Source organism: Ctenopharyngodon idella, chromosome 9 (genome assembly GCF_019924925.1).
Source record: "Ctenopharyngodon idella isolate HZGC_01 chromosome 9, HZGC01, whole genome shotgun sequence".
NCBI lineage: Eukaryota > Metazoa > Chordata > Actinopteri > Cypriniformes > Xenocyprididae > Ctenopharyngodon > Ctenopharyngodon idella.
The window spans coordinates 17,053,123-17,080,855 of NC_067228.1; the positions used below are offsets into that span (position 1 = coordinate 17,053,123).

At 37.8% G+C, this 27,733-nt stretch overlaps 3 protein-coding genes across 7 annotated transcripts; 2 read left to right on the top strand and 1 right to left on the bottom strand.

The window, feature by feature from the left end:
* The first annotated feature begins 84 nt into the window (after nucleotides 1–84).
* Nucleotides 85–7,523, top strand: si:ch211-160b11.4 (cytadherence high molecular weight protein 1). The gene is made up of 7 exons (XM_051906549.1): nucleotides 85–173; nucleotides 3,263–3,328; nucleotides 3,769–6,096; nucleotides 6,266–6,348; nucleotides 6,634–6,771; nucleotides 6,871–6,973; nucleotides 7,138–7,523. The coding sequence occupies exons 2-7, from the start codon at nucleotides 3,292–3,294 to the stop codon at nucleotides 7,203–7,205; spliced, it is 2,757 nt and encodes a 918-aa protein (XP_051762509.1). The 5' UTR covers nucleotides 85–173; nucleotides 3,263–3,291; the 3' UTR covers nucleotides 7,206–7,523.
* Nucleotides 7,524–9,552: 2,029 nt separating this feature from the next.
* Nucleotides 9,553–13,946, top strand: mettl21cb (methyltransferase 21C, AARS1 lysine b). Of its 2 annotated transcripts, XM_051906147.1 has the most exons (5): nucleotides 9,553–10,248; nucleotides 10,699–10,862; nucleotides 11,394–11,511; nucleotides 11,649–11,920; nucleotides 12,039–13,946. In XM_051906147.1, the coding sequence occupies exons 1-5, from the start codon at nucleotides 10,152–10,154 to the stop codon at nucleotides 12,156–12,158; spliced, it is 771 nt and encodes a 256-aa protein (XP_051762107.1). In that variant the 5' UTR covers nucleotides 9,553–10,151; the 3' UTR covers nucleotides 12,159–13,946. The 2 variants fall into 2 exon arrangements, with proteins under 2 accessions (XP_051762107.1, XP_051762106.1); XM_051906146.1 differs by having other exon boundaries at nucleotides 10,140–10,862.
* Nucleotides 13,746–26,791, bottom strand: tfdp1a (transcription factor Dp-1, a). Of its 4 annotated transcripts, none has more exons than XM_051906143.1 (12): nucleotides 26,620–26,791; nucleotides 23,959–24,043; nucleotides 23,797–23,863; nucleotides 23,527–23,630; nucleotides 20,068–20,189; nucleotides 18,535–18,700; nucleotides 18,243–18,389; nucleotides 18,080–18,148; nucleotides 17,835–17,986; nucleotides 17,572–17,738; nucleotides 17,408–17,486; nucleotides 13,746–15,004 (listed from the first exon to the last, which is right to left on the bottom strand). In XM_051906143.1, exons 2-12 carry the CDS (start codon nucleotides 23,968–23,970, stop codon nucleotides 14,863–14,865), a joined length of 1,227 nt encoding a protein of 408 aa, XP_051762103.1. In that variant the 5' UTR covers nucleotides 23,971–24,043; nucleotides 26,620–26,791; the 3' UTR covers nucleotides 13,746–14,862. The 4 variants fall into 4 exon arrangements, with proteins under 4 accessions (XP_051762103.1, XP_051762104.1, XP_051762102.1 ...); XM_051906144.1 differs by having other exon boundaries at nucleotides 26,616–26,771; XM_051906142.1 differs by lacking the exon at nucleotides 26,620–26,791 and adding an exon at nucleotides 25,308–25,386.
* Between the last annotated feature and the right edge of the window lie 942 nt (nucleotides 26,792–27,733).

The following is a 27,733-nucleotide window of genomic DNA, read 5'->3' on the forward strand; positions in this document are numbered from 1 at the left end:
CATAATACATGTTAAAGCATGTCATGGAGATAGTTATTGTACACTCATACACGTGACAAGACAAAAGCAATAAAAGGGTTGTAAATGTCTTTCATAAGAACCACTGATCTGATCTTAAAGCACTGAGAGAAACACAGGTAAAGAGTCAATACAGACCAGCAAAACCAACACCGGTGAGAATAACCACCTACTGTACATTTCTGAAGAATAACTTTCTTTCTTTCTTTCTTTCTTTTGTTTGAAAATAATTGATTGATTTTGTTTCAAATAAAGGGTGTTAATCTGTAATTTTATCCTGATCTAACCTTAAATGTGGTCGGTGTAACTTATGTATTTTGGTTGATTAAAGGTGCAATATGTAAGAATTTTACAGTAAAATATCCAAAAACTACTAGGCCAGTGTTATATATTTTGTTCACTTGAGTACTTACAATATCCTAAATGTTTGCAACTATTTGTAAATCGTAAGAAAATTGCAATTTTAACCAAGGCTCCGGGACGTGTGAGGAGTCGCCTGTCAATTGCGTCATACCCGCGTTACCCTCGGTTTCTGGTTTTATTTTGTAGAAACCATGGAAACACCAAAGACGCTTTAATATTTACATGTTTTAATAGGCAAGGGAACAACTGTTTTGATATATTTATAGACAGAATACTAATTATTGTTATATAGCTCAACACGTTTAACGTTAGTCTTATTGTTTAAATCTAATTTTCTTGATTTTTTGCGAGTACCATGCTTTACCATGCCTCAGAGAAAAACACTATTTTGTCAAGTAGCTAACATAGCATAATCAGATGCAGCTTTATTTTTAGTAACAGTAATACAGCATTTTCTCCATCATACAATACGTTTTAAAATGAATTGCATTTATCAACACAAGCCATCCAGCATTTAATATGATATTCTAAAATCGATCTATCTTACTACAGTGTGTCTCAAACAAGTGTCTCACAGCAGCCACCGAGCGAACGCTCAGAGTAACGTTATAATGTCATTTTCAACACTCTCAAATGTATCCAATATGATAAACAGAGCTGCGTTACCTCATACTCATGACCGGAAAAGCGGAAGCAGCGCCGGCAACTGCGGCATAATAAAAGTTCCGCTGCTCGTGGTGTGTGTTGCGCAGTCGCTCCAGCGGCCTTGTTCAGCTCCCACAACACTCGGTCCTGCTCTGCTTCATACTACAGTGACATTAATAATCGCATCCATGAACATGATTTCTTGCCAAGTCCTATCCCAATTCTTTTCCACCAGCCGTTGAGGTGAAGACCACATGTCCCAAGATTCCGCGCTCAAACTTTGCGTCATCAAGCTACGCCTTTGTTTTGAATAGGCCTCTAGCGGACAGAAAATATTACATATTGCACCTTTAAGTGATGTTTACTTAAAGGTACACTATGTAACGTTTTGTTAAAAATTAACAAAATTTAAATAATCAGTCAATATCATCGATCCTTCTTCCAAAACGTTTTTTTTTTTTCTTATATTGATTTATTGTGGTAAGCCTATTATAAGTGTTAATATTTTAGACCTAAAGCAGGATGGTTTTCGCGGGAAATTAGGTATCTCGTCATATCTGTAAATGGAAAAAAGTTGCTCCGGCAACTTTGACGCATGTATGGTGTTGGGGTGATAGGTTAGTTGTCACAACAAGCGAGAAAGGTTGACATGGAGCACGTTAAAGGGGTCATATAATGCCACTTTTACAAGATGTAAAATAAGTCTCTGATGTCCCCAGAGTGCATATGCGAAGTTTTAGCTCAAAACCCCACAGATAATTTTTTATAGCATGTTAAATTTGCTGCTCCCAAGAAGAGGGTGGAATTTCAAGAGCTCCTGTTAGCAGCAGATTACCTCAGACTCACTGAAAATGTCAGAAACTGTTCAACCTTTTATGTTCAAACCGGAATCGGACAATGATGGAGAGACTCAAGAAGAAGTGACAACATGTAGAATGCAACAGGACGTTTCTGAATGGTTAGTTGCTTAATTTATGAAGCTGATTTGGGATAAACTATTTTAAAGTTATTGATTGCATATTCTGTCATGATAATCTATAAATCGCTTATGTGGGAACTGTTGTAAGATGCTTACAGAGCCAGGGAATATATGCTGCATGAAGATAGAACAGGTATAGTTTAGTTTAATTACAGTTAAAATTTGTCATGTTGTCATCTTGCTTTTGACATGCTATTGCATTTGTTACGTACTGTATTGCAATAACATGGCCTCACCGCTTTGTTGCGTGTTTTTGAGGGCAGGGTTTATATAAATTTTAGGGTTAGTGATGTCACCAACCCGGGAAAAAGCTTGTTGTAGTCCCTACCAGCCGTTTGTTGTAGTTCTTAAACAGAATTCTTTAAAAGAAAATATCTCCCTTTGCACTGAACTTTGAATGTCGTAACTTTGCAGACGCTGTTTATGCTCTAACAGCAACATTTAAAAAAAAAAAAAAAACGCAAACAGAGGACAGTGTCCTGGCAAAAATAAAACGTGACAGAGCTCATAATAAAACAAGAATCAACAGAGATGGCAATAACTGAGGATTTTTAAATGTTGTAAGGAGATAACATTTTTATTACTCAACGGGTGAGTAAGGTATTTTATTGAATAGATAAATTGCCATATGTAGGCTAGCTCTCTAACAGAGTTTATTGTGAAGAATTATCTGTGATGGGTCATTTCATTATAGGTTGTTGTAGAGCTGTGCTGGATCCTTTCCATCTAAACTGGTTATATCTTAGCCTATTAGTGAATGATTTATGAGTAGTCAATCTCCCTCTCTCTTTATGCAGCCTTCACGTGCTCTCGAATGATCGTAAATACAAGTTTCCTAGGTAAAAATTGCACATGAACGCCCTTCCGTTTCGAAACTTGAATGCGATGAGATCGTAATCACGACTTCAGAAGTGGGAATTATCAAATTTCCGATAGCACATTAAGGCAGCATTAGTTATGAGAAAGAACATATTCATCCGCACAGTCACGCAGAGCTGAAGCACGAACAAAATTCAGTTTTTCAGAATTTTCAGTTTTGTTTTTTCACAGCTAGAGGGCAAAAAGTTATACAGTGTACCTTTAATTAAATCAGTTCATTTAAATAACTTTTTCTCTCAGTGTAGCCTACATTCCTATGAAATGAATAGCCCTAATAATTTTATGAATTCTAGTCCTGCGATTAAAAACTTCATTAAGTGAAAACTAAACTAATTGATTGGATTATATTGGTTGAATATTAAATCATCTTTTTTACAGAAAGCAACTCTTTGGAGGTTTTTGGCAAGATGAAAAAATTACTTTTGCTGGTTCTCACCTTAACAGGTATGATCTGTGCTCTAGTTACACTATCATTCAAACATATCGTTAATATTAACTGTTTTAGTTTAATAATTAACAGCTTGTCTTTACTCTTGGCCATTTAGTGCAGCATTCTGTAAACACTGATCAGTGTTTAATTTTATTTAATTTATTTATTTAAAATGTTGCTCTTTTGGCAGTGGATTGGTGCCATAGTGCACCCATATATAAACTTTTTCTCAGAACTTGGAAGGTGTACTAACTTTGAAATCTAAAAATACTGTTTATTTATAATTACGCATCTTCACCAAAAAAAAAAAAAAAAAAAAAAAAAAGTAGTCATTATTGGCGAAAGCTTAGAATATCTAACAAGCTAAATGTTAAATAAATCTTAAAAGTGGTGAATAATTATATTTAATTGCTAGATTGATTAACATTATTATTTTCTGATCACAACTCTCTAGCTTCTGCCAGTCCACCATTTCAGGAGGACAAGCTGCCATTTAGAGATCAGCCTTTTGATGATGTGGTGAAGGTGGATGTTTTACCAGTGGTTAAAAAAGAACCAATAGTACAGAACACAGAAGAAGAACAAGGTCCTCTGATGCAGGATGAACCTGTTGCAGATGTGGTGGAGCCTGATTCAGTGTTGCTGGAGCCAGAGACAACAGAGGAACACAGAGTAAGTGAAAAGACATCAGTGATGGTGGAGGAACCTGTGCTAAAGGCAGATAATCTGACACCAGAGACAGAACTAGAGCCTGAGCCGGAAATAGTTGCCATTCAGATGAACGGAAACAACGTACCTGTGCAGGAACCTGTGCCAGAGGCAGATAATCTGACACCAGAGACACCAGAGACAGAACTGGAGCCTGAGCTGGAAATAGATGCCAGTCAGATGAAAAGAGACAACGTACCTGCGGAGGAACCTGTGCTAGAGGCAGATAGTCAGACACCAGAGACAGAACTAGAGCCTGAGCTGGAAATAGATGCCAGTCAGATGAACAGAAACGTACCTGCGGAGGAACCTGTGCTAGAGGCAGATAATCAGACACCAGAGACAGAACTAGAGACTGAGCTGGAAATAGATGCCAGTCAGATGAACAGAGACAACGTACCTGCGGAGGAACCTGTGCTAGAGGCAGATAATCAGACACCAGAGACAGAACTAGAGCCTGAGCTGGAAATAGATGCCAGTCAGATGAACAGAAACGTACCTGCGGAGGAACTTGTGCTAGAGGCAGATAATCAGACACCAGAGACAGAACTAGAGACTGAGCTGGAAATAGATGCCAGTCAGATGAACAGAGACAACGTACCTGCGGAGGAACCTGTGCTAGAGGCAGATAATCAGACACCAGAGACAGAACTAGAGCCTGAGCTGGAAATAGATGCCAGTCAGATGAACAGAAACGTACCTCCGGAGGAACCTGTGCTAGAGGCAGATAATCTGACACCAGAGACACCAGAGACAGAACTAGAGCCTGAGCTGGAAATACCTGTGGAAGAACCTGTGCTAGAGGCAGATAATCTGACTGAAGAAACACCAGAGACAGAACTAGAGCCTGAGCCGGAAATAGTTGCCATTGAGATGAACGGAAACAACGTACCTGTGGAGGATCCTGTGCTAGAGGCAGATTATCTGACTGAAGAAACACCAGAGACAGAACTAGAGCCTGAGCCAGAAATAGATGCCATTCAGATGAACAGAAACAACGTACCTGCGGAGGAACCTGTGCTAGAGGCAGATTTTCAGACACCAGAGACAGAACTAGAGCCTGAGCTGGAAATAGATGCCATTGAGATGAACACAAACAACGTACCTGTGGAGGAACCTGTGCTAGAGGCAGATTATCTGACTGAAGAGACACCAGAGACAGAACTAGAACCTGAACTGGAAATAGATGCCATTGAGATGAACACAAACAACGAACCTGTGGAGGAACCTGTGGACGAACCTGTGGAGGAACCTGTGGAGGAACCTGTGCTAGAGGCAGATAATCTGACACCAGAGACACCAGAGACAGAACTAGAGCCTGAGCTGGAAATACCTGTGGAGGAACCTGTGCTAGAGGCAGATAATCTGACTGAAGAAACACCAGAGACAGAACTAGAGCCTGAGCCGGAAATAGTTGCCATTGAGATGAACGGAAACAACGTACCTGTGGAGGATCCTGTGCTAGAGGCAGATTATCTGACTGAAGAAACACCAGAGACAGAACTAGAGCCTGAGCCAGAAATAGATGACATTCAGGTGAACAGAAACAACGTACCTGCGGAGGAACCTGTGCTAGAGGCAGATTTTCAGACACCAGAGACAGAACTAGAGCCTGAGCCGGAAATAGATGCCATTGAGATGAACACAAACAACGTACCTGTGGAGGAACCTGTGCTAGAGGCAGATTATCTGACTGAAGAGACACCAGAGACAGAACTAGAACCTGAACTGGAAATAGATGCCATTGAGATAAACACAAACAACCAACCTGTGGAGGAACCTGTGGAGGAACCTGTGGAGGAACCTGTGCTAGAGGCAGATTATCTGACTGAAGAGACACCAGAGACAGAACTAGAACCTGAACTGGAAATAGATGCCATTGAGATGAACACAAACAACCAACCTGTGGAGGAACCTGTAGTAGAGATGGAGTCTGTAGATGAGATGGTGGTGGAATCTGAAAAAGAAGAAAATTTATTAGAGGAGCCTACACTTGAGGGTGACTATATTGTGGTTGAAGATCCAGAAGAAGTAATGGAACCAGGGAGGGAACGAAGAATGGCATTAAAAACCGGTAAGCCATCTCAGATGATTTTAACAGGTCTGATAATAACATACTTGCCCAAATGCTTTTTGTGTTCACAGTCACTGTTGACAGCTGCATTTACTAAGCTGATACAAAGTGTAGTGTAAAATTGGAGGCTAAATGGAATGATGATTGTAATGTGGTGATATGTCCACAGGGAGGTGGACTTGTAGAGGAGTTGTCCTACAGGGCAAATGTTACCAGTTCTTCAGAAGAACCCTTGATGCCAATACTGCTGAGGTAATAATGAATTCATGTCATTTGATTCACATTATTTAGTGTAATATGGTTCCGGCAGCCAAATGAAACGTAAATCAAAAGAACCTTTAGTACAAAGTAACATTTGTGGCTTGATTTCATGTAGGTCCAGATGAAACATATCCTGGTTAATGAGTTAGTTCGATACAAATAAAACATCTATATTAAATTACAAGATAGATAGATTATTTTATATAGAAATTATTATGAAATATATAATTATAGAACTTGATTTCTGTTTTTTATTTCCACTTATAATCTCCTTAGTTACAATGTCAAAACACCTGCCCTAAAGGCCACCTGGCCTCCGTGACAAGCAGCCACATTCGTGAAGGAATGGGAAAACTAATGGACCGGTATGGCGGTCGCACTCGAGCATGGCTTGGAGGACGGAGAACGATTGGTGTATGTTCATTTGCTATGCAGCGTTTCACTTTTTCACATGATTTGATATTTTCTCCTACATATCTGTCCCACTAGTAAGTCACTTTCCTGTTTTGACAGACGAATTTCAAATGGTCGGATGGAGCGCAGTGGAGCTATAATAACTGGGCTTTTGGAGAGCCCAATAATGCTGGTGGGATGGAGAATTGTGTAGAAATACTGAGTAAGTGTGGCTGCTGAACAACAACAAAAATCAAAAATGTGTTGCACTCGTCACAGAAATAATCCAAGAGTTTAATTTATATCTCGTACTTCTCCTCTTATAGAGATGCTTTCCTCTTTTTATGATCTGTTTTATTAGTTTAACAAAGCTTTCTCTATTTTCAGGTTATCTGTCATTCAATGATGTACCATGCAATATACCCAAACCATTCATCTGTTCCTGCCCACTTTAGACAGCCAGGAGGTTAACCTAACCTGCTATACAGTGACTTTTATGAAGAACGTGTAAATAATAAGAATTATTATTGTAATTTTTAAAAAGTAATTTATAAGGGTTATTCCGTAATCAACCTGTTTTGTTAAATTTGCCATGGTTTACAAAAATAATAATAATAAACTAAACATACATTTTATACTCCACAACTGATCTATTGTCTACTTGTTTAATTGTTTACTTGCTAAAACCATCCTGTTGAACACATCCTGTTGTATTTTATGTTTGTAAATGATGTATGATGTAAAACTGTATTAAATAAATGACTTTTATTATGGTCTTTTATTATATTTTTTTTATTACTGTATCTAAGCCTGTAATTTTCATGCCAATAGTTGACTCATTTAGCTGTTAACTGAAAGGACACTCAATGTTAAATCCTCACAGAGCTTTTCGGTAAAGCTTCACAGAGGCTTTAGCCAGGCGCTTGTACGCTAATAGCTCTCATAACCATGAGCCTACCATGCAGGCTGTTTTCCATCTCATCATCTGTCCAGGAATGCCAGGATTCCTATGTTTCTATGCATCATCTATGGGATAAAGAGAGAGTCACTTCGTCTGACAGACGCATATGTTGTGAAGTCAGTGGTGGAGCCTGGGACAGTCATAATGTTAAAAATATGAAAACTTTAGTGCATGAAGTTCTAAAGGTAAAGTGTAATTTCTGTGTCACTAGCATTACCAAACAGATTTGCAAAATAACTTGACTCTTAAATGTTTTTTTTTTTAACATGTTTCATACACACACACACACACACACACACACACACAGAGAGAGAGAGAGTAGTGAGCAAACGTGATGTCTGGCCTAGAAAAATTGACATCTTCACCCTTTATTCAAATATCATTAAAAATTTGTTAAAGATTTATATTGCATAGTTGTGCTTGAAGTCAATTGGTTTAATTGTGATAAAGCAATGAAACATGCCAAACTGTGTGGACATAATTTTTGGCTAGGCTGTCATACAATATATATATCACCTAATTTTTGATGGTTTAATTGAACTTGTAGGGTCGTTAAAAAAAAAAAAAATCCCCTCCAGACATCATTGGTTACTACTGTATATGGGTGTGTATGTGTGTATTTACATGTTTTTCAGAAACCAAACTACGAATGCCTTCTATGAGAAATTTTAACAATTCCAACTAGAAAATTACACACATCACCTTTAAAAATGAACTTTAGTACAGTTATGCTTAAGAGTTATGCATTAAACTTCTGTTTTTGGAAGAATTAATCTTTCTGAGGTTACTTGCGAGTGTTTGGTTTTAATGGCCGTACGTGGATGCTGAGGATCGGATGCTGAGGATCAGGTGCTGAGAGGATCTACTAGAATCTTTAAAGCCAAAGATTTTCTAGAATGGTTCATATAGATATTATTATCAGAATATCTAAAGATTAACGCCCTCTCTCTCACTTTGTCCAACACACACTCTGGGATATGGGGTTAAAGCTTACTTTGGCATACACAATACATTGTTCTTCATGGCTGAGTCAGTTTTCCATTTGACCTCAGCAGCTGTGTTTTCGCTACTGGTTGTCAGTGAAGGATTTGCAGTGACTAAAGCAAAACCACTCCAGCCATTTCAGTCAGAAATCAATACTTGTCATCTCCCTGGCCTCTTTGCTACTTATATCCACATATATGTGCAAGCTCTAGAGAAAAGTTGTTTCATAACCAAAAACTACCTTATTGCACTAATGATGAGAAAGCCATTCTATCTTTAAACAAATAAAGCTTTTGTATTTGCTTCAGATGGTACAGATGTTTCAACCCTGATACAACAATGCTGAGTTAACCACTTGATATTATCACTCAAACGATCGAAACATTGCTGTCTTATTTTACAAATAAAGGGAATAGTTAAACTGTGTGGATTTTCCTCATTTTCATATCTTCTGTTTTGATCTTGCACTTGTTGGAGATAATTTTGATGTGTGTAGCCTACTTTTTAACTCTTTTATTGAACATTGTGAATACTTTGTCATATTAATGTTGACGCCATTTTATAAATGGGTTTTAGGCACACCACGAACACCCCTTACCAATAGTAAAATCCCAAGCCTTTCTTGGCTTATTACTTTGGTATTTCAGACATCATCATGTTTTCTAAGTCAGCCCGGTCTCAGGTTATTTCTGAAGTCTGATTCCATCCCAGCTATTAAAACTGACCGTTAGGTCATCCCACTCTTGCACACAGTAAAAATGTTTGTCATCCTTAATTTACCATCTGTGCTTTTACAGGCTATTGGACCTCAGTTTCAGCTTTCCAAGTTCCCACATAGGCCACAGTATATCTGCCAGAGCCATGCACAGGCTGTGAGGAAAAGGGAGATGCCTTCATGGATAAGATTTTCTAAGGAAACTGGCTCCCAATGAAGTCAACATGTGGACAAACACAAATATCTACAGCCATCTTTTTTCCCCCTCTGTCTACATCTCTTTCTGTTTTCCACAAACTCGGGAACCAGAGAGAGGGATCAGCGATCCCTGAGGAGAGGATTGTACTCAGAGCTGTGGAATTAAATGGCTTTGATGCTGCATGCAACTCTCTCTCTCTCTCTCCCTCTCTCTCTCTCTCTCTCTCTCTCTCCCTCATAACTAACTGCACATTTAACTCAGGAGCAGAGGGATGCTGCCTCTTTATAAAAGTATATTTGCCCTGAGGATGTCAACTGTCAAGTGTCAGGTCTGTTTTTGTGTTTCTAAGTGTTTGTGTGTGATTTCATTTTCATTGCTGTTTGTTACTGATACTAGTAGTGTTAAATTTATTTCCAAAGGAATTTTGCTTGCTTGGGTGCTTGCTTGGTAAGGATAAAGTTTTATTGAGAATTTTATTAAGAATTAAAAACACTAATCTTCCACCACGATAGCTGTACTGAGCATTTGGACTTGATTCCATTATGGAGATAGAAGGAGGGCCAGGTCTAAATGTGCAGAAAATGGGAATCGTGAAGCAACCAGACCCCGTCAAACCACCACCAAACAACACAGAGGAAGGTAAGTACAAAATTGAGATATAGGAGCAATATGACAGTGGGCTCCAAAAATCAGTGAATAAAATTTGCTATGGTATATATACAATTTAGCAGGACTATTAAAACCTCTTTTATTTTTTTAGAAAAAAAAAAAAAAAAAAACATACTACCATCTTACTACCAAACAGGATTTGTAGATCTAAGACTTACACTCTTGACAAAACACCTAAAACCTGACTGCTCCACTTGCAACCCGATCTCATGAGAAAATGTAATGAAACTATTTTACAGTTTTTTGATTCGTATGATGTGATTTGCACGGTAATGTCCAATTTTTAGAGGAAAAAAAAGAAAACAAAAACAAGCATGAACCTAACCATGAGTCTGGAAATTGCAGATTTTACAAAAACAAACGAGATCACACAAACTAATACGAATTGCATTGACACATTTTTACTTGTGCTTTTTTCAGAGGATCTGGATAGAAAAGACATGCAGAAGGAGGCACTGAACAGGCGCAATGCTTGGGAGCAAAGTTTCTTCTACTCCCTTGGCAACGAGACCTTTTTCTTCAGCGGGCAGGAGATCAGCATCCGAGAATCGCTCGACTCTTTTGGCGCAGTCATCTGGCCAGGCGTAAGAACAGATATTTTTATCTTTTTACACTGCCCGTGTTATCACCATTCTGAACACCGCTTTTAATCCCAGGTAATTTAGAATAATTTAGAAGCGGGGTTAGCACCACTTTTTACCCGGGGGTTAAGAAACCCTGCAGAAACTTGCGGTTATAATCCACCAAACTTGTTCAGTGTGAAACGATGTGGTTTTTGTAAGGTTTTGGATCGATTAGCCTTTAGTGAACTAGCCTACCACATTCAACTAAGTGCAATTACTTACTAATTAGTTACTCAGAGTTTCTTAGTTAATAGCCTAGTAGTTACTAGAATGTTAATACTGCGTTACTTATTTGTTCCTGTGTAGCCTAGTTATTCATTAATTATTTTAAAGTATTACCGTAATGTAGGCTATTTGAGAAACATCAGCAAGATACCCCAGGATTCCGTTTACCCGGGATTTGAATATGACACTGGGTTAACTATTTCAAGTGTGAAGCCATTTTGTTTTTGTTGCGTAGGCATTTGCACTTGTATGTATGTGTGCACACAGGCTGTGGCTCTCTGTCGGTATTTGGAGAAGAACCGGGAAAAGGTTGATCTGCTGGATAAAGCAGTGCTGGAACTTGGAGCGGGAACAGGACTGGTGTCCATAGTGGCAAGTTTACTGGGTAGGCTTATGTAAACTACATCATTTTTATTTATTTGCACAATGATGTAGAGGTTGAAAGGTCAAATTGATTTGACTTTAAATTACTTATTTGGCCATTTATTTTAATTTACAAAAGTCTTATTTTTTCACATCAAGGTGCCTGGGTCACGGCCACAGATCTGCCCGATGTCTTGTCAAATCTGAACTTTAACCTTTTGCGCAACACACGGGGCCGCTGCAGGTACACGCCTCAGGTGGCGGCTCTGACCTGGGGTAAGGATGTGAAACGTAACTTCCCCAGCTCCGTCTACCATTACAACTATGTGCTGTGTGCAGACGTGGTCTATCATCACAACTTTCTGGAAGATCTACTGACCACCATACAGTACTTCTGCAAGCCAGGAACCACAGTACTGTTGGCAAATAAGGTCAGGCTCTGTAGTTTTTTCATATAACCATTCACTTTAGCTCACATGTTAAATTTATGAGGTCTGAGGTGGTCTCTTTTGTAAGACCTGTTGCCTCTCGATGTCTCATTTCCAACAGGTGAGGTTCCAGTCTGACCTGCGTTTTATTGAAAGCTTCAAAAAAGTTTTTAACGTCACATTGCTGGAAGAGATCCCACAAGAGGAGGTAAGGATCTACCAGGCCACTGCAAGAAAGTGATCCCAAATGAGAGAGGAGAAGGAGAAGAGAGAAAACCAACAAACATGATGTGAATAGCAAGAAATGTGTAAGACATGGGTGATTATACATTAAATAAATGAGGCAAGCAGCCCCAATATTGAATGGAAGGTGCTCCACCTGTTGGCCATCTGAGAAGTTACAATGATTGACGACTGAATGCTACAATTCATGACAATAATGCAAAAACAAAAAAAAACAAAACAGGATCTCAAAAAAGGGGATGAAAAAGTGGATACATGTATTATTTTGTTCATGGAAGGCTCCTTTTCACTTCAGATAAAAAATATATATATTTTTTTTTTTAACTAATGCAATCTCCTACTAAGATGGTCATGTCATAATGCAACCATTTCTCACAATTTTCTTCTACTTTTAATTGATTTTTCACTGTAATCTGTTGTATTTATTTGTCCAAGTTGGAAACAGGCTTCCACAGAAAACACTTTTTTTTTTTTTTAATGTCTAAAAACAAACAAAAAGACTGAAGACTGTTATTGCTGCGGTTTTGTTCCCATATGTATTATGCAAGCCACCATTTATACTGTCATTGTTATTATTAAAATACTTTTTGCAACATGGTGCAAAATGCTAATCTCCTTCCTAAACCTACACTACCTTCAAAAGTTTGTGATAAGGGTTTTTTTTTTAATTGAAAGAAAGAAATGAATATCTTTATTTATGTTACAAAAGATTTCTATTTCAAATAAATGCTGTTCTCTTAAACTTTCTATTCAAAGAGTCCTGAAAGAAGTATCATGGTTTACCCCAAAATATTAATCAGCACAACTGTTTCAACATTGCAAATAATGATAAATGTTTCTTGAGCACCAAAACATCACATTAGAACAATTTCTGAAGGATCATGTGACACTGAAGACTGAAGTTGAAAATTCAGCTTTGCCATTACAAGAATAAACTACATTTTAAAATATATTAAAATAGATAATTTTAAATTGTAATATTTCACAATATTACTGTTTTTACTGTATTTTTGATCTAACAAATGCAACCTTGGTGAGCATAAGAGACTTATTTCAAAAAATTTTACAGACCCTAAACTTGAACATCAGTGTGTATGACCAGATGTAATAAATAATTTTAACAAAATAGATTCATCCTCAAAGAATGAGTGAGAGGGAAAAAAAAAAAAAAAAAAAAAAGACATGCTAACATTAGGCTAGTCTAAACAGTTACCAAGCCCAAATGGTTTCTCTAAAATCTTTGAAACAGACAAGCTCATGCAGATGTCATTCAGAGAATAAGATGACTTGTTTACAGCCTTTGCAAACAGCTTAATAAAGAAAGAAATGAGAGGAAGGAGAGTCCTGAAGGGGGTTTGACTCTGGATCGCACAGGGACCCTTCTGTCATACAGTTAACATCAATAGCTTTGTGGTGTGGCAAGTGAATGCTAAAAGTACAAATATTCTCAAATAAAAAACAAAACAAACAAACAAACAAAAAAAAAAAAAAGTACAAATACTATGAGGTCATATAAACAGCAAAGAATTAGAAAATGTTATGCCATGTCAACTTCCTGAATGCAAATCTAGTCACACTAGGCACATATATAAAATAAAGTTTATTGAAATTAGTAGTATTACATTAGTGTCGCAAATAAACACGAGTTTGAATTCTTAAAACATTCTTTATATTTAAATTTGAAACTTATATTAGATTACAGAAAAAAGTTACTTTGAGGAGTCAGTACAAGGATTCCGTTTTTTTTTTTTTTTTTTTTTTTAAAGGAAATTTTCAAAGGGAAGTCCAGAGAGACCTAAAGACCATATCTTTTTAATACACAACAATAATCATACACGCTTCAAGGTATTACAGAGAAACGAATCTTGATATCATGTGGTTAAAAATCAAAGCATTTTTATATTCCTATAACTGCTTTAAGGTACTGAAGTTTCTCCGGTGTCTCTAGGACAGGTTGGCCTATGAAGTTCCGAAACCAAAAGAAAACAAACAAAACACAAAAAGACTGACTTCTCAGAGTCCTCCAAAAAAGTAGCGCTCTGCAGAATGCCAAGGAGCCGAACACACACAGGAGATTCTACAAAAAAAGCCTGCAAGAAATCATCAGGTCAGCATACGAAAAGAGTCCACACATCCAAAGACCTGCCCTTCATGGGGCAAAAAATAGCAGCCGGCTTTGTAGGTTCTTCGATTCATTAGTCTCCGAATCGTCAGAATGCAAAATCAAGCCAGCACATTCAAAAACAAAAAAGTTCATTCAAAAACAGAAGAGAACTACTTCACACAGAGATCCACACAACATTTTTCAACAGCACAAAAGGCTGTACGCAAGAGGGGTTTTCTTCAGGAGGGAAGGTTTCAGAGGGTCACGCAGAACAGAGCGGATAACATCCAATAGGAGCACTGCGACAGGGAATTAACTGACGCCTCTAAACTTCAGCAAAGTCCTTCAGCTGAAAACTATAATTCCCAGCAGGCAAAGCACACAGCCTAGGATGATGTGCTTGTCCTGAGCTCAGAAAGACGAGGATGAAAACAACTCATCCAATTAAAGCCCGTGTTCTTCAATGCCCTTTCTCTGACAAAGAGTGAAGGAAACGGTGAGTTGCAGAAGAGTAAAAAGAACGATGTGGTTGATCAATCCTCGGATATGGCAGCTGGAAGAACTTGTGCATGATGGACAGGTTGAATGAGGGCTGGACTTAGTCCTCGTCATCATTTTCGTCAAATTCATCATCATCCTCATCGTCCTCGCCCATGTAAGAGACAGGGGTCTCGACTCGAGAGCCGCTGTAGTGGGAGTCGTTAGAACTCGAGGCCATCGTGCCATCTGCCCCACCGTCACTGTCAGAGAAAAAAAAAAAAAAAAAAAAGACAAAAGAGAAACATGATCACAAACAAGACACATAGACTAACTCTTTTAAAGGGGACCTATTATGCCCCTTTTTACAAGATGTAAAGTAAGTCTCTGATGTCCAAGAGTGTCTATATGAAGTTTTAGTTCAAAATATCCCACAGATATCATTTTAACATTTTTTATAAAATGTTAAAATTGCAACTTTTTGGGGGTGAGCAAAAACGCACTGTTTTTGTGTGTTCCTTTAAATGCAAATGAGCTGCTGCTCCAGGCCCCCTTTCTAGAAGAGGGTAGAGCTTCAAGAGCCTCAAGAGCCTCATGCTCCAGCATACAAGTGTAGGACAGATTGCCAGAACACCGGCAACAACAAAACAGGACAATCTAATGCACAAAAAATGTCAGAAACTGTCAGTAGCTGTGTTCAGCCTTATATGTTCAAACCGAAGTTGTTGAAAAGGCCCTGGTTTGTGAAGTAGCCCACCACAAAATGACTGGCTTTACCAAAATTCAACCATGATGTTCTCAGTGACTTAGATGTTGGCAGTCTATGGAGACTCTTATGTGCATTGGTACATCCCAAAACACAACACTTGTAATGCCTCTTTGGTATAGACATTGTACAACTCCAGCTACAGCGAGGATACAGAAATGGCAGACTCTGTGCTTCTCACTCAGGGCTGTCTATGCTAATAGGGCAGATCGTCACAGGCTGTGGGTGGGGCTTCTCCCTACAGTGACATCATTGTAGGGGAGAATCTGAATCGGCTTGTTTGAAGAGACTGCTTTTGATTTATGGGAATTATTAAAAAAAAATAAAAAAATGAATGAATGAATGGATTTTTACCATTGTAGGCTGGGTGTTCTCACACACTGCGGACATCGGTGTTCAAACACCTTATAAAAGAGAATTTTGCATAATAGGTCCCCTTTAAAAGAGATAGCCCACCAAAAATGAAAATTGTTATTTTTGTGTCAATCCAAACTCGTATGACTGACATTCTTCTCCTTTTGGAACATAAAAGAAAAATTTAGCTGAATGTTGCTGCTCTTTTCTATATAATGAAAGTGAACAGAGACAGACAGACAGTCAAACTCCAAAAATGAAACCACATAAAATGAGTCCATAGAGCATGCTTGCTATATTCCAAGTCTTTTGATAGCTTTGTGGCCCAATTTGAAGCCATTATTCACTGAATTTCTTCCCCTACACCTCCTCTGTTCCTTACAAAGTTATCAGATAGCTTAGAAAAACTATGGTGCATATTAACTATTATGGACTACTTTCATGGTACCCTAAAATTTTGGGAGAATTTTTGTCCGCCTCAGTTCACTAGTGTTGTATGAAAAAAAAAAAAAAAAAAAAAAAAAAGAGCAACATGAATATTCTGCCTTCATCTTTTGGGGGACAAAAATCATAGTTTTGAAACTACATGAAAAAAAAAAAAAAAAAAACAAAAAAAAAAAAAAACAGCATTTGTATGTTTGGAATTAAATACAATTTTAAAATAAAAATAAAATTCCAGATCAGTGAACCTTGAGATTGTAAAATATGAAACTCAAAAGGTTATAAGAGTGGTATTACCACCCTTTCCCCTCACTGTAAATTAACCAGACAATCAAAAGTACTATCAGAACTATATTTATCATCATCTCTATCAAAACATCAATTTATTTCAACTTAACTTGCTTTGAAGGATTGTCAAAGCAGCCCAGGTTATGGCCTAAGGTTAAATAGTGCGTAGTCGTCACTGTATTGTACAGGTATACTACCATTCAAAAGTTTTGGGTTAGTGAGATCTTTTAAAAGTTTGGGGTTAGTAAAACTTTTAAAATAACTTTGAAATAAGTCTCTTCTGCTCACTGAGGCTGCATTTATTTGATCAAAAGTACAGTAAAAACAGTAATATTGTGAAATATTTTTACAGTTTAAAATAACTTTTCTATTTTTAATATATTTTAAAAACTAAATTTATTCCTGTAATGGCAAAGCTGAATTTTAAGCAGCCATTACTGTAGTCTTTAATGTCACATGATCCTTCAGAATTCTAATATGCTGATTTGGTGTTCAGGAAACATTTTTATAAATCACAGTTGAAAACAATAGAAACTTTGATACATTTTTCCAGAATTCTTTGATGAATAAAAGTTTAAAAGAACAGCATACATTTCAAATAGATATCTTTCATAATGTGAAAGTCTTTACTGTCACTTATGATCAATTTCAAAATGAAAAAAAAAAAGAAAAAGAAAATCTTACTGACCCCAAAGTTTTGAATGGTAGTGAATGACTGAAAACTTTCATAGTGTAACCTGATTCAATAGCTACTCCTGTTTCTTACTTCCATCCATTTTATTAATGAACAACTGAAAGGTGCACAACAGAAACTCACCTCCCAACATGATAGCGTCCTCCGTTAGCAGACAAAGCCCCTGTCATGTAGACATTACTGATAGGCCCTTGTGCCATTTCTGCATTCAAAACGTAACCATCAAATTAAAATTTTTATCTTTTGATCACATATATACTTTGATGTGGTGGCCAACTGGCACTAACCTGTGACATAGGGCTCCAGTGCTTTGGGCACCAAGCTCCTGGCAGTCTTCAGGTCCTCAGCAGAGCACTTACCCACCTCTAGACCACAAGCCATGCCCATGCGCTTCAATACCTCAATGTCATCATGAATCTCAAACATACTATCAAAGTTGAAGAGGTACTCAAACCTGACAACAAATGGAAGTAATGTGTGTGAAGTGAAGATCTTTGATATTTGAACCATGCCACCAACAGCCTAGATGGTTTGGCTTTTGATATCATACTTGTCATTGGAGATGCTGCAGTCAATGACTGTTTTCTTGCTGGTGTTGACGATGATAAATGGCAGGTGAATGACCGAGTTGGCAGGTGGGGGTCTTTTCGTCTGTTGTTCTCTCTGGCGGTTCCGCTGTACAAGGTTCTTGAAGGCAATTTGCTGCAATTGAAAAAATACATTTTCAAACGTTCATCATTAACAAAAAAAAAAAAAAAAAAAAAATCTTACAAAAACAAAAGAGCAACTTCTGACCTGTAAAATGAGTTCTTGAAGTTGCGACTGTTTTTGTTTGATTCTCTCCAAACGCCTTTGCCTCTCCACCTTAAGAAACACAACAGTTTTAACTAGTTGCCCTACTAATTGTCTAATAGGAAATCTCAAAAACTTTAGTGAAATAAAAGACTAGTACACCCACCTCCAGGTTCTGGCACTCCTGAGCAGAGTTTGTGGGCAGGCCAATCCATTTGATCTCCTTTTTTTCTTTGGAGATGATGTTCATGGCCATCAGCACATTGAGCGCATCGTACACACGCCGTCGAATGTTCTTCTGGTCATACACATGCTGATAAAGGACAAACAAAGAAAGTGAAGCACTATTCATTATGAAATATACGTAAAAAAGCAACTCTTTAATCAGTTTAAAAAGCTGCACTTCTTCTGCACTCAACAAACACAGGATCAACGTCTGGCCACAAGAAGAGGCTTACCGCATCATTAGGGGAGATATGATTATCACCAGAGCTGAACTCAGCCACAAGCTCATCAGCAACCTCATTGTAGGTTGTGACACCCTTCCGCTGGACCTTCTCACAAACCTTCATGGAGAAATGTCTGAGGCCTTTCCCATTCTTCTCCCCCTTCTTACCCCTCTTCCTGAAGAAAAAGCCAAAAAAAAACACAAATTATTTCATGATAGTACACAAATATTTGGCCCCAAGGTCCGGGGCCAAAAGCCTCGAACCTTGAGGTCAAAGTCAAGTTGCGTTTCCACTGTCAGACCAATAGCCCTGTACTGCTACCCTAAAACTCGCCCTTAACACACCTCCATACCTCACCATTTCACCAGCTGACTGAAAACTAGCTAGACTGCAAAATGAGCATGACAGAAGCGAATGTTTGGTCTTTACTTAAAGACTTAAGACTCCAGCATTGATATTTGACCAATGTTTTTAAAAAAAAAAAAAAAAAAAAAGTTACAGTAATGTATTAATTTATGTCAGGAGTGCACATCAATCCTGCTGAATCAAACTGGTATTTACCGTTTCACATAAAAAGAGAACACTATTCAGTTGCACCTGCTTCCATTTATTTGTGATCACAGGAATACACAGAACAACTCCAATAATGCTTTTAAGTCCAAAGGCTTACACATTTATAAAAATATTAACAAAATATCATATGTTTACATCACATTTCTTTAGAAAGAGTGAGCATTTCTATTAATTTTCCACTAAATTATGCTGAGAACGTTTTAGCAATCTCTCTCATCTCACTATACTGTAATCCTTCCAGCCAGAAAAACAGTGGGAGCTCACGAGAAGAAAACAGGAGTTATGAGTTATACAAGTTAACCGGAGTGCATGTAATTTATGACATATGCAGATGTGTTAGTCCGGTATCAACAAAGGCACAGGGAAGAGACAGATGAAACATGAAACTAAATAAATACACAATTGTAAAATCTTATGTGAGTTGTCTACCTTCCTCAAGCATTCTCTGGTATTTTCCATAAACCTGTGTAATTATCGCATATATATATATATATATATATATATTTCTGCCTCACACGGTGACCAGAACCCCCATCAGATCGCAACTGGAAGTCATTTCAAACATTTGCTGCTGTCTGAAAGGGAGTTTAGCTGAAAATTGTTTTAAATGCCTTAAATGTTGAGGTTAGCTGGTATGAAACAGGATATTAGCAGGGGTGTTGACCCTTTCCTAACTAGGGTAAACTCCACCTTTGCTCGTGACCACTCCTCAAGCCCCAGTTGGCCCGCATTGGACCAGAGTATTCGGCGGGCTAAAACCCCCTGGCCGTTGGCCCCAAAGAAGCCCAGACGTGGTCCGATCAAGCTCCGGAAATGACAGTGGAAACACGACTGGCCCTGGCACGCATTAACACGCCTGCTTTTGACCGACAGTGGAAACGTGGCTAAGGACAGAAAAGCACCTGGTTCCACTGGATCTATTTCTGAAAGAGAAATGTAATTACGTTATAAAGTAGTCTGCTGACTTACCCTGAGGACCACGGAGAGGCTTCCGATGGTTGACTCTGGGTGATAAACTGAGAGCTGGGTGTGTGTGGGCTGTTCATTAGGATCACATTGGAGCCACTGGGCCTCTGAGGTGTGCTGATGACCTGTAATAGAGAGACAATGAGGTTAGAAGATAATACGGCAAACACAATAAAAAGAGTAAATGATGCTGCATATTGAAGTATTATATTTAAACAGATGAAATCTAAACTAAAAAAAAGTTATTAACATTGATGTTAAGGAAGGTAAACATTCAACTAGACAAATGCAAGCTTATGTGTTTCTTTTTTATGCTGGTTACACATAAATGACACTGTTCCTATTCTCACTGACATATGGCAAGGAATTAACAAAACAGCAGCTGTGAATATGCAGGTGGCTAAACAGCAAGCATCAGTTAAAGGAGCCAATGATTCCTCTTTTCTAAATGAGTTCATTCCATTTCTTAGTTGTCATTCGAAGCCGGTTTCAGTCTCTGACAATGGAGGACACCCGTCAAACCCTGATTCTGTCCAGCAATTAAAAGCTGCATCCCTTCCTTGATATATTAAAGCAGCTGAAAACTCCAAAGCTTCAGGCTCAGACAGTACATGGTATATTCCACAACTGATCCCATCCCTAAGAAGGAGATACCTCACTCCTTTAATAATTTCTGTGAATTGCTCCATCTGGATTAATAAAACTGTAATCTAAACATAACCATTCTTGGAAATCTGTTTCAGCCTGAACTGTCATATTAGAATTCAAATAATTCTCTTTCTTCATTCAGGAGATAGTGAGTGTTCGGCATCCTGAGACTCTAGCTATGTGTAAAACACTAAACGGGCAATGGCAACATTTCCATTTTTCCATTAGCTCTTCCCATACTGACGCCTAGCTACTTTTAGTTGTTGTAAACGAAAGTCACTTGCAAGGCTCAAAAATAAAAATGCCTGGGCCCAAAGTGAGAGTTTCGTGCCAGCTGACGAAAGTGCAACTCGCCCTATTTTGCAAATGCTTGAGTTCTTTAGTTTCAATGCTCTTACATTTGTTGATTGTATTATATATGGGTTTTATGCCTTGCTTTGTTGAAACTGCAAGAATGAATTATGATAGTTAAGTGATGGAATTAAATTGATGGAATATTAAATCAGCAATGTTCTGCTCAATTGCTATTAATGATGGTTAAAGCTGTCATAGAACAACATTATAGGTGTAAAAGGGCTATTCTGCAACGAAAATGTTGTAATGAAAAAATATATACTGCTATATATTAGAGTATAATTTTAAGAGCCTTTGGGGTCAGGATGATTTTTTTTTTTGGAAAGAAATTAATACTTTTATTCTGCAAGGACATGTTAAATTGATCAAAATTGGCAGTAAAGACATTTATAATGAGCTGTTCATTTGAACTTTAGATTTATCAAAGAATCCTGGGGGGAAAAAATGATAGTTTCCAGAAAAATTTTAAAGGGATAGTTGACTCAAAAATGAAGATTCTGTCATCATTTACTCACCCTCATGTCGTTCCAAGCCCATAAGACTTTTCATCTTTGGAACACAAATGAAGACGTTTCGATGAAATCTGAGAGATTTCTGTCCCTCCATTGACAAAAGTTCATAAAGAGATTGTAAAACTAATCCATATGAATTGAGCGGTTTAGTCCAAATTCTCTGAAGAAACTTGATCACTTTATATGATGAACAGATTGAATTTAGGCTTTTATTCACATATAAACATTGATCAGCTAACATAAACAGAAGCTAAATCGAACCTGCTAGACACGCGAGAACAAACCTCATTGGTTCTTGCGGAAGCTCAAACGTGCTGCGTAACACAAGAGAATGAACCTCATTGGTTCTTGCACATCAAGTAAACATGCTTGGGCTTCTGTTTACCATAACTGATGTGTGAGTTGATGAATATTATGTTTATATGTGAATAAAATTAAATGAAATCTGTTCATCATATAAAGTGATTGTGTCTCTTCAGAAAATGTGGACTAAACCACTCAATTCATATGGATTAGTTTTTGATCTTTTTATGAACTTTTTAAAGCGTCAAAGTGGTAGTTGCATAGCTATCAACGGAGGGACAGAAATCTCTCTATATGTGTTTCAAAGATAAAAGTCTTACGGGTTAGGAATGACATGAGGGTGAGTAAATGATGACAGAATATTTATTTTTGGGTGAACCAACCTTTTAAGAAGCACAGATGTTTTCAACACTGTCTGATAATAAGAAACGTTTCTTGAGCACCAAATCAGCATATCAGAAAGATTTCTGAAGGATTATGTGACACTGAAGACTGGAGTAATGATGCTGAAAATTCAGCATTGCCATCACAGGAATGAAGTACTTTTTAAAATATATTAAATTACAAAACAGTTACTTTAAATTGTAATAATATTTAAAATTAGTATTGTTTTTAATGTATTTTTGATCAAATAAATGCAGCTTTGGTAGCATGAGAGACTTCTTTCAAAAACATTAAAAAAAAAAATCTTACTGTCCCCAAACTTTTGAACAATAGTGTATAGTGCTATTTTTTTGTGGTGGGACCAGTGAAAATATTAAAAAGGCAAGTGAAAAACTGAAATGCATTACATGAAATACATGTATTTCAACTATTTTTGAGTCCTGCACTTGGCATTACTATAGCAACTGATAAACCAGAAATTGTCCACAATGCCTGAACAAACATCTGATTTAACAGATTAAAGCACTGGTTAAATAACAGTGCTGACAGACAGGAGAACAAACCTGAAAAACAAACTGGAATTGCATGTGATGTGAATAATGCTAATGGCCGCATGGTTCATGTGACCCAATTCCGATTTTTTTCCTCCCATGTGGCACAGATCGGATATGACACACGAACGTAAGCAGCAAAAAAAAAAAAAAAAAAAAAAAAAAAAAAAACATATGGATTCCAATATTCTCAGATATTTGCATCTGCCATGTAAGCAGAATGTAAGCAGAATGTAAGCAGAAATATCGGAAATTCCCATCAATGCGAGTCATATGTCATTGAAAAGGCGACGGTGGCGAATGAACCAACCACGAAAAAACACATGACTCTTTTCAATGCCCAGGCTGCAATAAGGGCTTTCCTCTTTTTTTTCTCTGCCTTTAGAGACCAACGTTTTGCTGACCTTTAAAGATGGTGCATACAGCAAAAGCTTGTATTATCATTTTGTTTGCATTTGAAAATCATGCCATTTTTACTTTCTTTTTCGGCTCAGTACGTCTACCTTGGGATGTTTCGCCAAGTGTACAGTGTAAATGCAGATATCGGATATGGGTCACTTTTAAAAGATGTAAGCTGGTTGTCAAAAAAAAATAAAAAATCAGATATAGTCAACAAATCAGAACTGGGCATCACGACCTGCAGTGTAAATGCAGCCCATGTGATCTATACGTTTTAGCATTTATGCAACCAAACTCCATTTAAATCTTACCATATGTGGTGCGATGTTCACGTTGGAAGGGCCCAGTGTTTTTGGCAAAAGCTGTTTTCCAACAGTCACTGACTGAGGATGCACCGTTACTAAAGACAGCACACCTGCAGGCGTAGTATACAGAGAAGACATCTTAATGCAGTGCTATATAAGGTCAAGCAGGTGTCTGGGTTTTGGTAAAGCATCACTGTAAGGTCTAACGACCTTGAAGAAAATTAGCTGCTGATGAAGTGCACTATTATCTTCAGAAACTCCTAATGTTCCTCTTACCTTTGCCAGGGCTCAAGTTCTGATCGATGAAAACCTTCAGCTCCCCATTGGCCTCAATCAGACCAGCCTGTAGAGAACAAGATGACCATCAAACTCATTGACTTACACTATTTTCAGTCGATTACTAATAGAGCTAATCTAATAGAGCTAGAGAATACTCACATCTTTGGCCATGATCCCTGGGGCTGAGGAATAGATGCTTGGTCTAGCTGAAAAACCTGAGCCAAATTTCCACAACAAAACGTCTCTGCAACAGAATCGAAAACTGGTTTGGCAAAAGAACCGACGACACTTGAAGACTGTAACCTAGGTTACAACACAAATCTTTGTTTCTCATAGAAAAAGTGACTAATGAGGAAAGTTTTCATTTGCAACATCCTCCTGATCTATGAACAGAAGTGGCTGGTTTCTACAGTAGGCCTCAGATTTGCCTTCATGCCTAAACCCTCTGCGAGCAAGCATTCATCCAAAATGCTGAATGTTCACAATAAATGATGCAAAAAAATTAAACTTGAGGCATTGGCACTCTGTATGTTTTACTGGATGATGATTATCAGTAAAAGATTACTAAAACATTCAAAGCTCGATGCTTTGGATTCTTACAACAAGCTGCCCATTTTTGTCTAAAACTCAAGTTACTCAATATTAATGACTTGTTTATTGAATTGTTGTATAAAAAGCAACATCATACTTGCAGTAATGCTGTAGTACTAAATATCATCTGATATATTATGATTATACTCAGCACAACAGCACTCTTGCTAGTGTGAATGAGAAATGGACTGACACTCCGTCACAGGTAAAGTGGACTAAAATAAGACTCGAGCTCACTTTCAAGCCCAGGGACAGTGTGAATGCAAAGACAGTTGGGTTCTTCGTCACTCAATTCACTTAAAGGTGTTTAAGTTTGCTTATTTAAAATGCAGTCTAGGTAGGAAGCTCACTAGGTTTTGAGACACAACCATAGGTGATGAAAACGAGGCCCGCCGATTTGCTTCCACAGCACTCATGCAGCTTATATTACCAGACAAAGACCTCGACGAATCTTTTCATCTCTTTAACATCAAAACTTCAACATGTGCACTCAAAAACCGCATGCAATATTTTTTAGATCATTTATATGCAACAGTTCCTGTCGTTCTGAGTAACTTTTTAGCAAAAGCAATGGGCCCTAAAATATAGAAAATATTCATGGCCAATGTCCTAAGTTATAAAAAGCATGTAAACACATAACGCAGAATGATGAATAGTTTTATTTTATATTTTCCGCTTCAAACATAATGCACAATCGGAGCAGTATGTACTATAATAAAGCGTGTTAGCCCAGTTAGCTAGCTGCCTTTCAAACACGTTTTGGACTGAAACCCAGTTCTAAATGTGATCAAAACGCGCCCCTCCTGTTTAAATGCGATCAGGTCGGGTATTGTGCATGTGCTCGTACCGTTTTGCGAACGGATCGGACTTAAATGGCCATCTGGAAATGAAGTGTGTAAACTTTCCTCTGAACTTACAGTCCTGAAGCCCTTTGCCTTCTTAGGTGCTGTTTTTGTTGGCATAGCCAGTTAGCAAGAGGACAGAGGAAGAGGAGGTCTGAAGCCCATCTCTCAAACAGGAAACAAAGATAAATCAAATAATAAGAAAAATAAAAATATCATGTGCAGTGAATGATCGTGCTTTTGTAACGAGCTTGCACATGAGAGATGTTTGATTGTAAGATCATGGCACATTCACGAAACCCAAAATGGATGCGGACGTCAGAAGCATGCACATAAAAGACGCATGGCAACTGTAAAATCATCATGCATGATTTCAAAAAGGAACTGAAATGATCGATATGTTTTACACGTAGTTTCTGTAATTTACTTTAGGCACAATATATAAAAACGATCTCTTTAAATGTAGCAACACAGCTGACAGTCATAACACTATACTGCTGGAGGGTAACAGAATTCATTGGTTCACCACAGCATGAGCGTAGACGACTGAAAACCCTTCAAAAGTGGAAAATAATCGAGCAAAATGGGGCATAAGTGTTTACTAACTCATCAGAACTAATTTAACAAGCAGGATGGTTTTGGTTTAATGCCTGGCAGCCATTTTACATGGAAGCTAAAGCAAAGCCAACATGCAGTGATGCTTTAATAGCTTGCTAGCTGAAGTGACAGGTCCTTATGACGACCTAAACGACTTATAATCTAGTTCATACACCCCTCACGGTTATGCACAAACAACAACAACAACCGTTTTATTTTGCAAAAGTATTTCAAAAAAGCTTTAGAGCGAATATAGGATAAAGCTCTTAAGCTAGCGACCAGGCGAAGCTAGTAGGCTAACTTCCACTCAAATCGAGGTCATCCCAGCTGCTTTAGTATAATCAACCTTGGATCTGCATACTATTGTTTACTACACGTCCAGTGTTGTATACCAGTGCTTTTTCGTGCAATGGCCAGCCATCACTAAAGATCAGTGCGGATTTCCCATTGCACTGCACTGACAGAAGCACTTGACATGGGTTAGCTTGTTGGCTAACACAAGCCATATGAGACAGACAGTTTCAATCTTTTACATAAGTGATAATTATTCCGGACTGACGGTTAATAGACTAACGGTCATGGATTCCATTATGTATAATTACATAAAGATACACGCTGAGGTGACTGGCCGGTTTGGCTGGCAGACGCAGTAATTTCATGCCAAATTATCTCATCATTTTCAAACGCAGATAAATGGCAGCTCCTTTAAGCTATGATGAATTATAGATACAGAAAATAGAGGTCAAAGCTGTCTACGTGGACCCCAGGCCCCCACCCCGGACTCACTTACGGTCGGTTGCATCCGCCTTCAACTGTCTAGCGCTGAATGAATAGGAACGCACACAGTAGAAACTGCTCCCTCTCTGGGTCTGTAAAACTGAGCTTGGCGGTGTCTACGCCACGGGAAATCCGATTGGACAGTAATGCGCGTGACCTCAGAGGAGCGTGGTACGGAAGACACGCCTACACTAAATTCTGATTGGGCAGAGCACTACAGTACCCGACTTACAATTTTATTATTGGTTCATTTCACTGGACCCCACCCACTGCGTCTGAAGGTGGAGCGTGCGTAGGAATACATGTAAATAATAAAGAGAAACTCACGAATAAAAAGGTTAATACCTATAAAGTATCTTATAAATCTTTATCAAAACAGTCAAAGACTAATAGCTGTTATCAGTATTTCCAAGATAATAACCTGTTATCAGTATTTCCAAGTTTAATTACCACTTTCGTATCACTTTCTAACGATATTTGCATTAATACCACTTCCCCATTGCACTGTTACATAACTGCTATTCTATTTATTTTTTTATCATTATTAGGTAGAGGTGTAAAATGTACTGAGGAATTGTAGGCCTGGTTAAGTACAGATAATTTATCAAAAGTTTAATGGTGTGTATATATATATATATATATATATATATATATATATATATACAATTATTATTATTATTTTGTCCTTTGAGTAAAAACATTTAGTTTAACAGAACTCTAGCCTGAAGTGCTAGAAGCTGATTTATACATTCTAAATATTGACCTCTGCTCATTTAACACCAATTGCCTCAAAAATATGGATTTTATAGCCTACTTCAATAGTATACTATTTTGGAGAACATGTACTTTACATGCTCTCCAAAATAGTATACTATTGAAGTAGGCTATAAAATTGGTGTTAAATGAGCAGAGGTCAATATTTAGAATGTATAAATCAGCCCACTTTAAAATGACTGTAATTAAACTGTGTTATAAGGTTGCTTTTTGGTTTCAGGCTCTGGAACCTGTTTATCTGTATTCATGCTGCCCCCACAGACAGGACTGTACAGTATGTTTTATACAGATAACTACATGGAGATGAGTTCAAAAAAGGGTGTCACCATTTACATGTCACTATCATTTTCAGG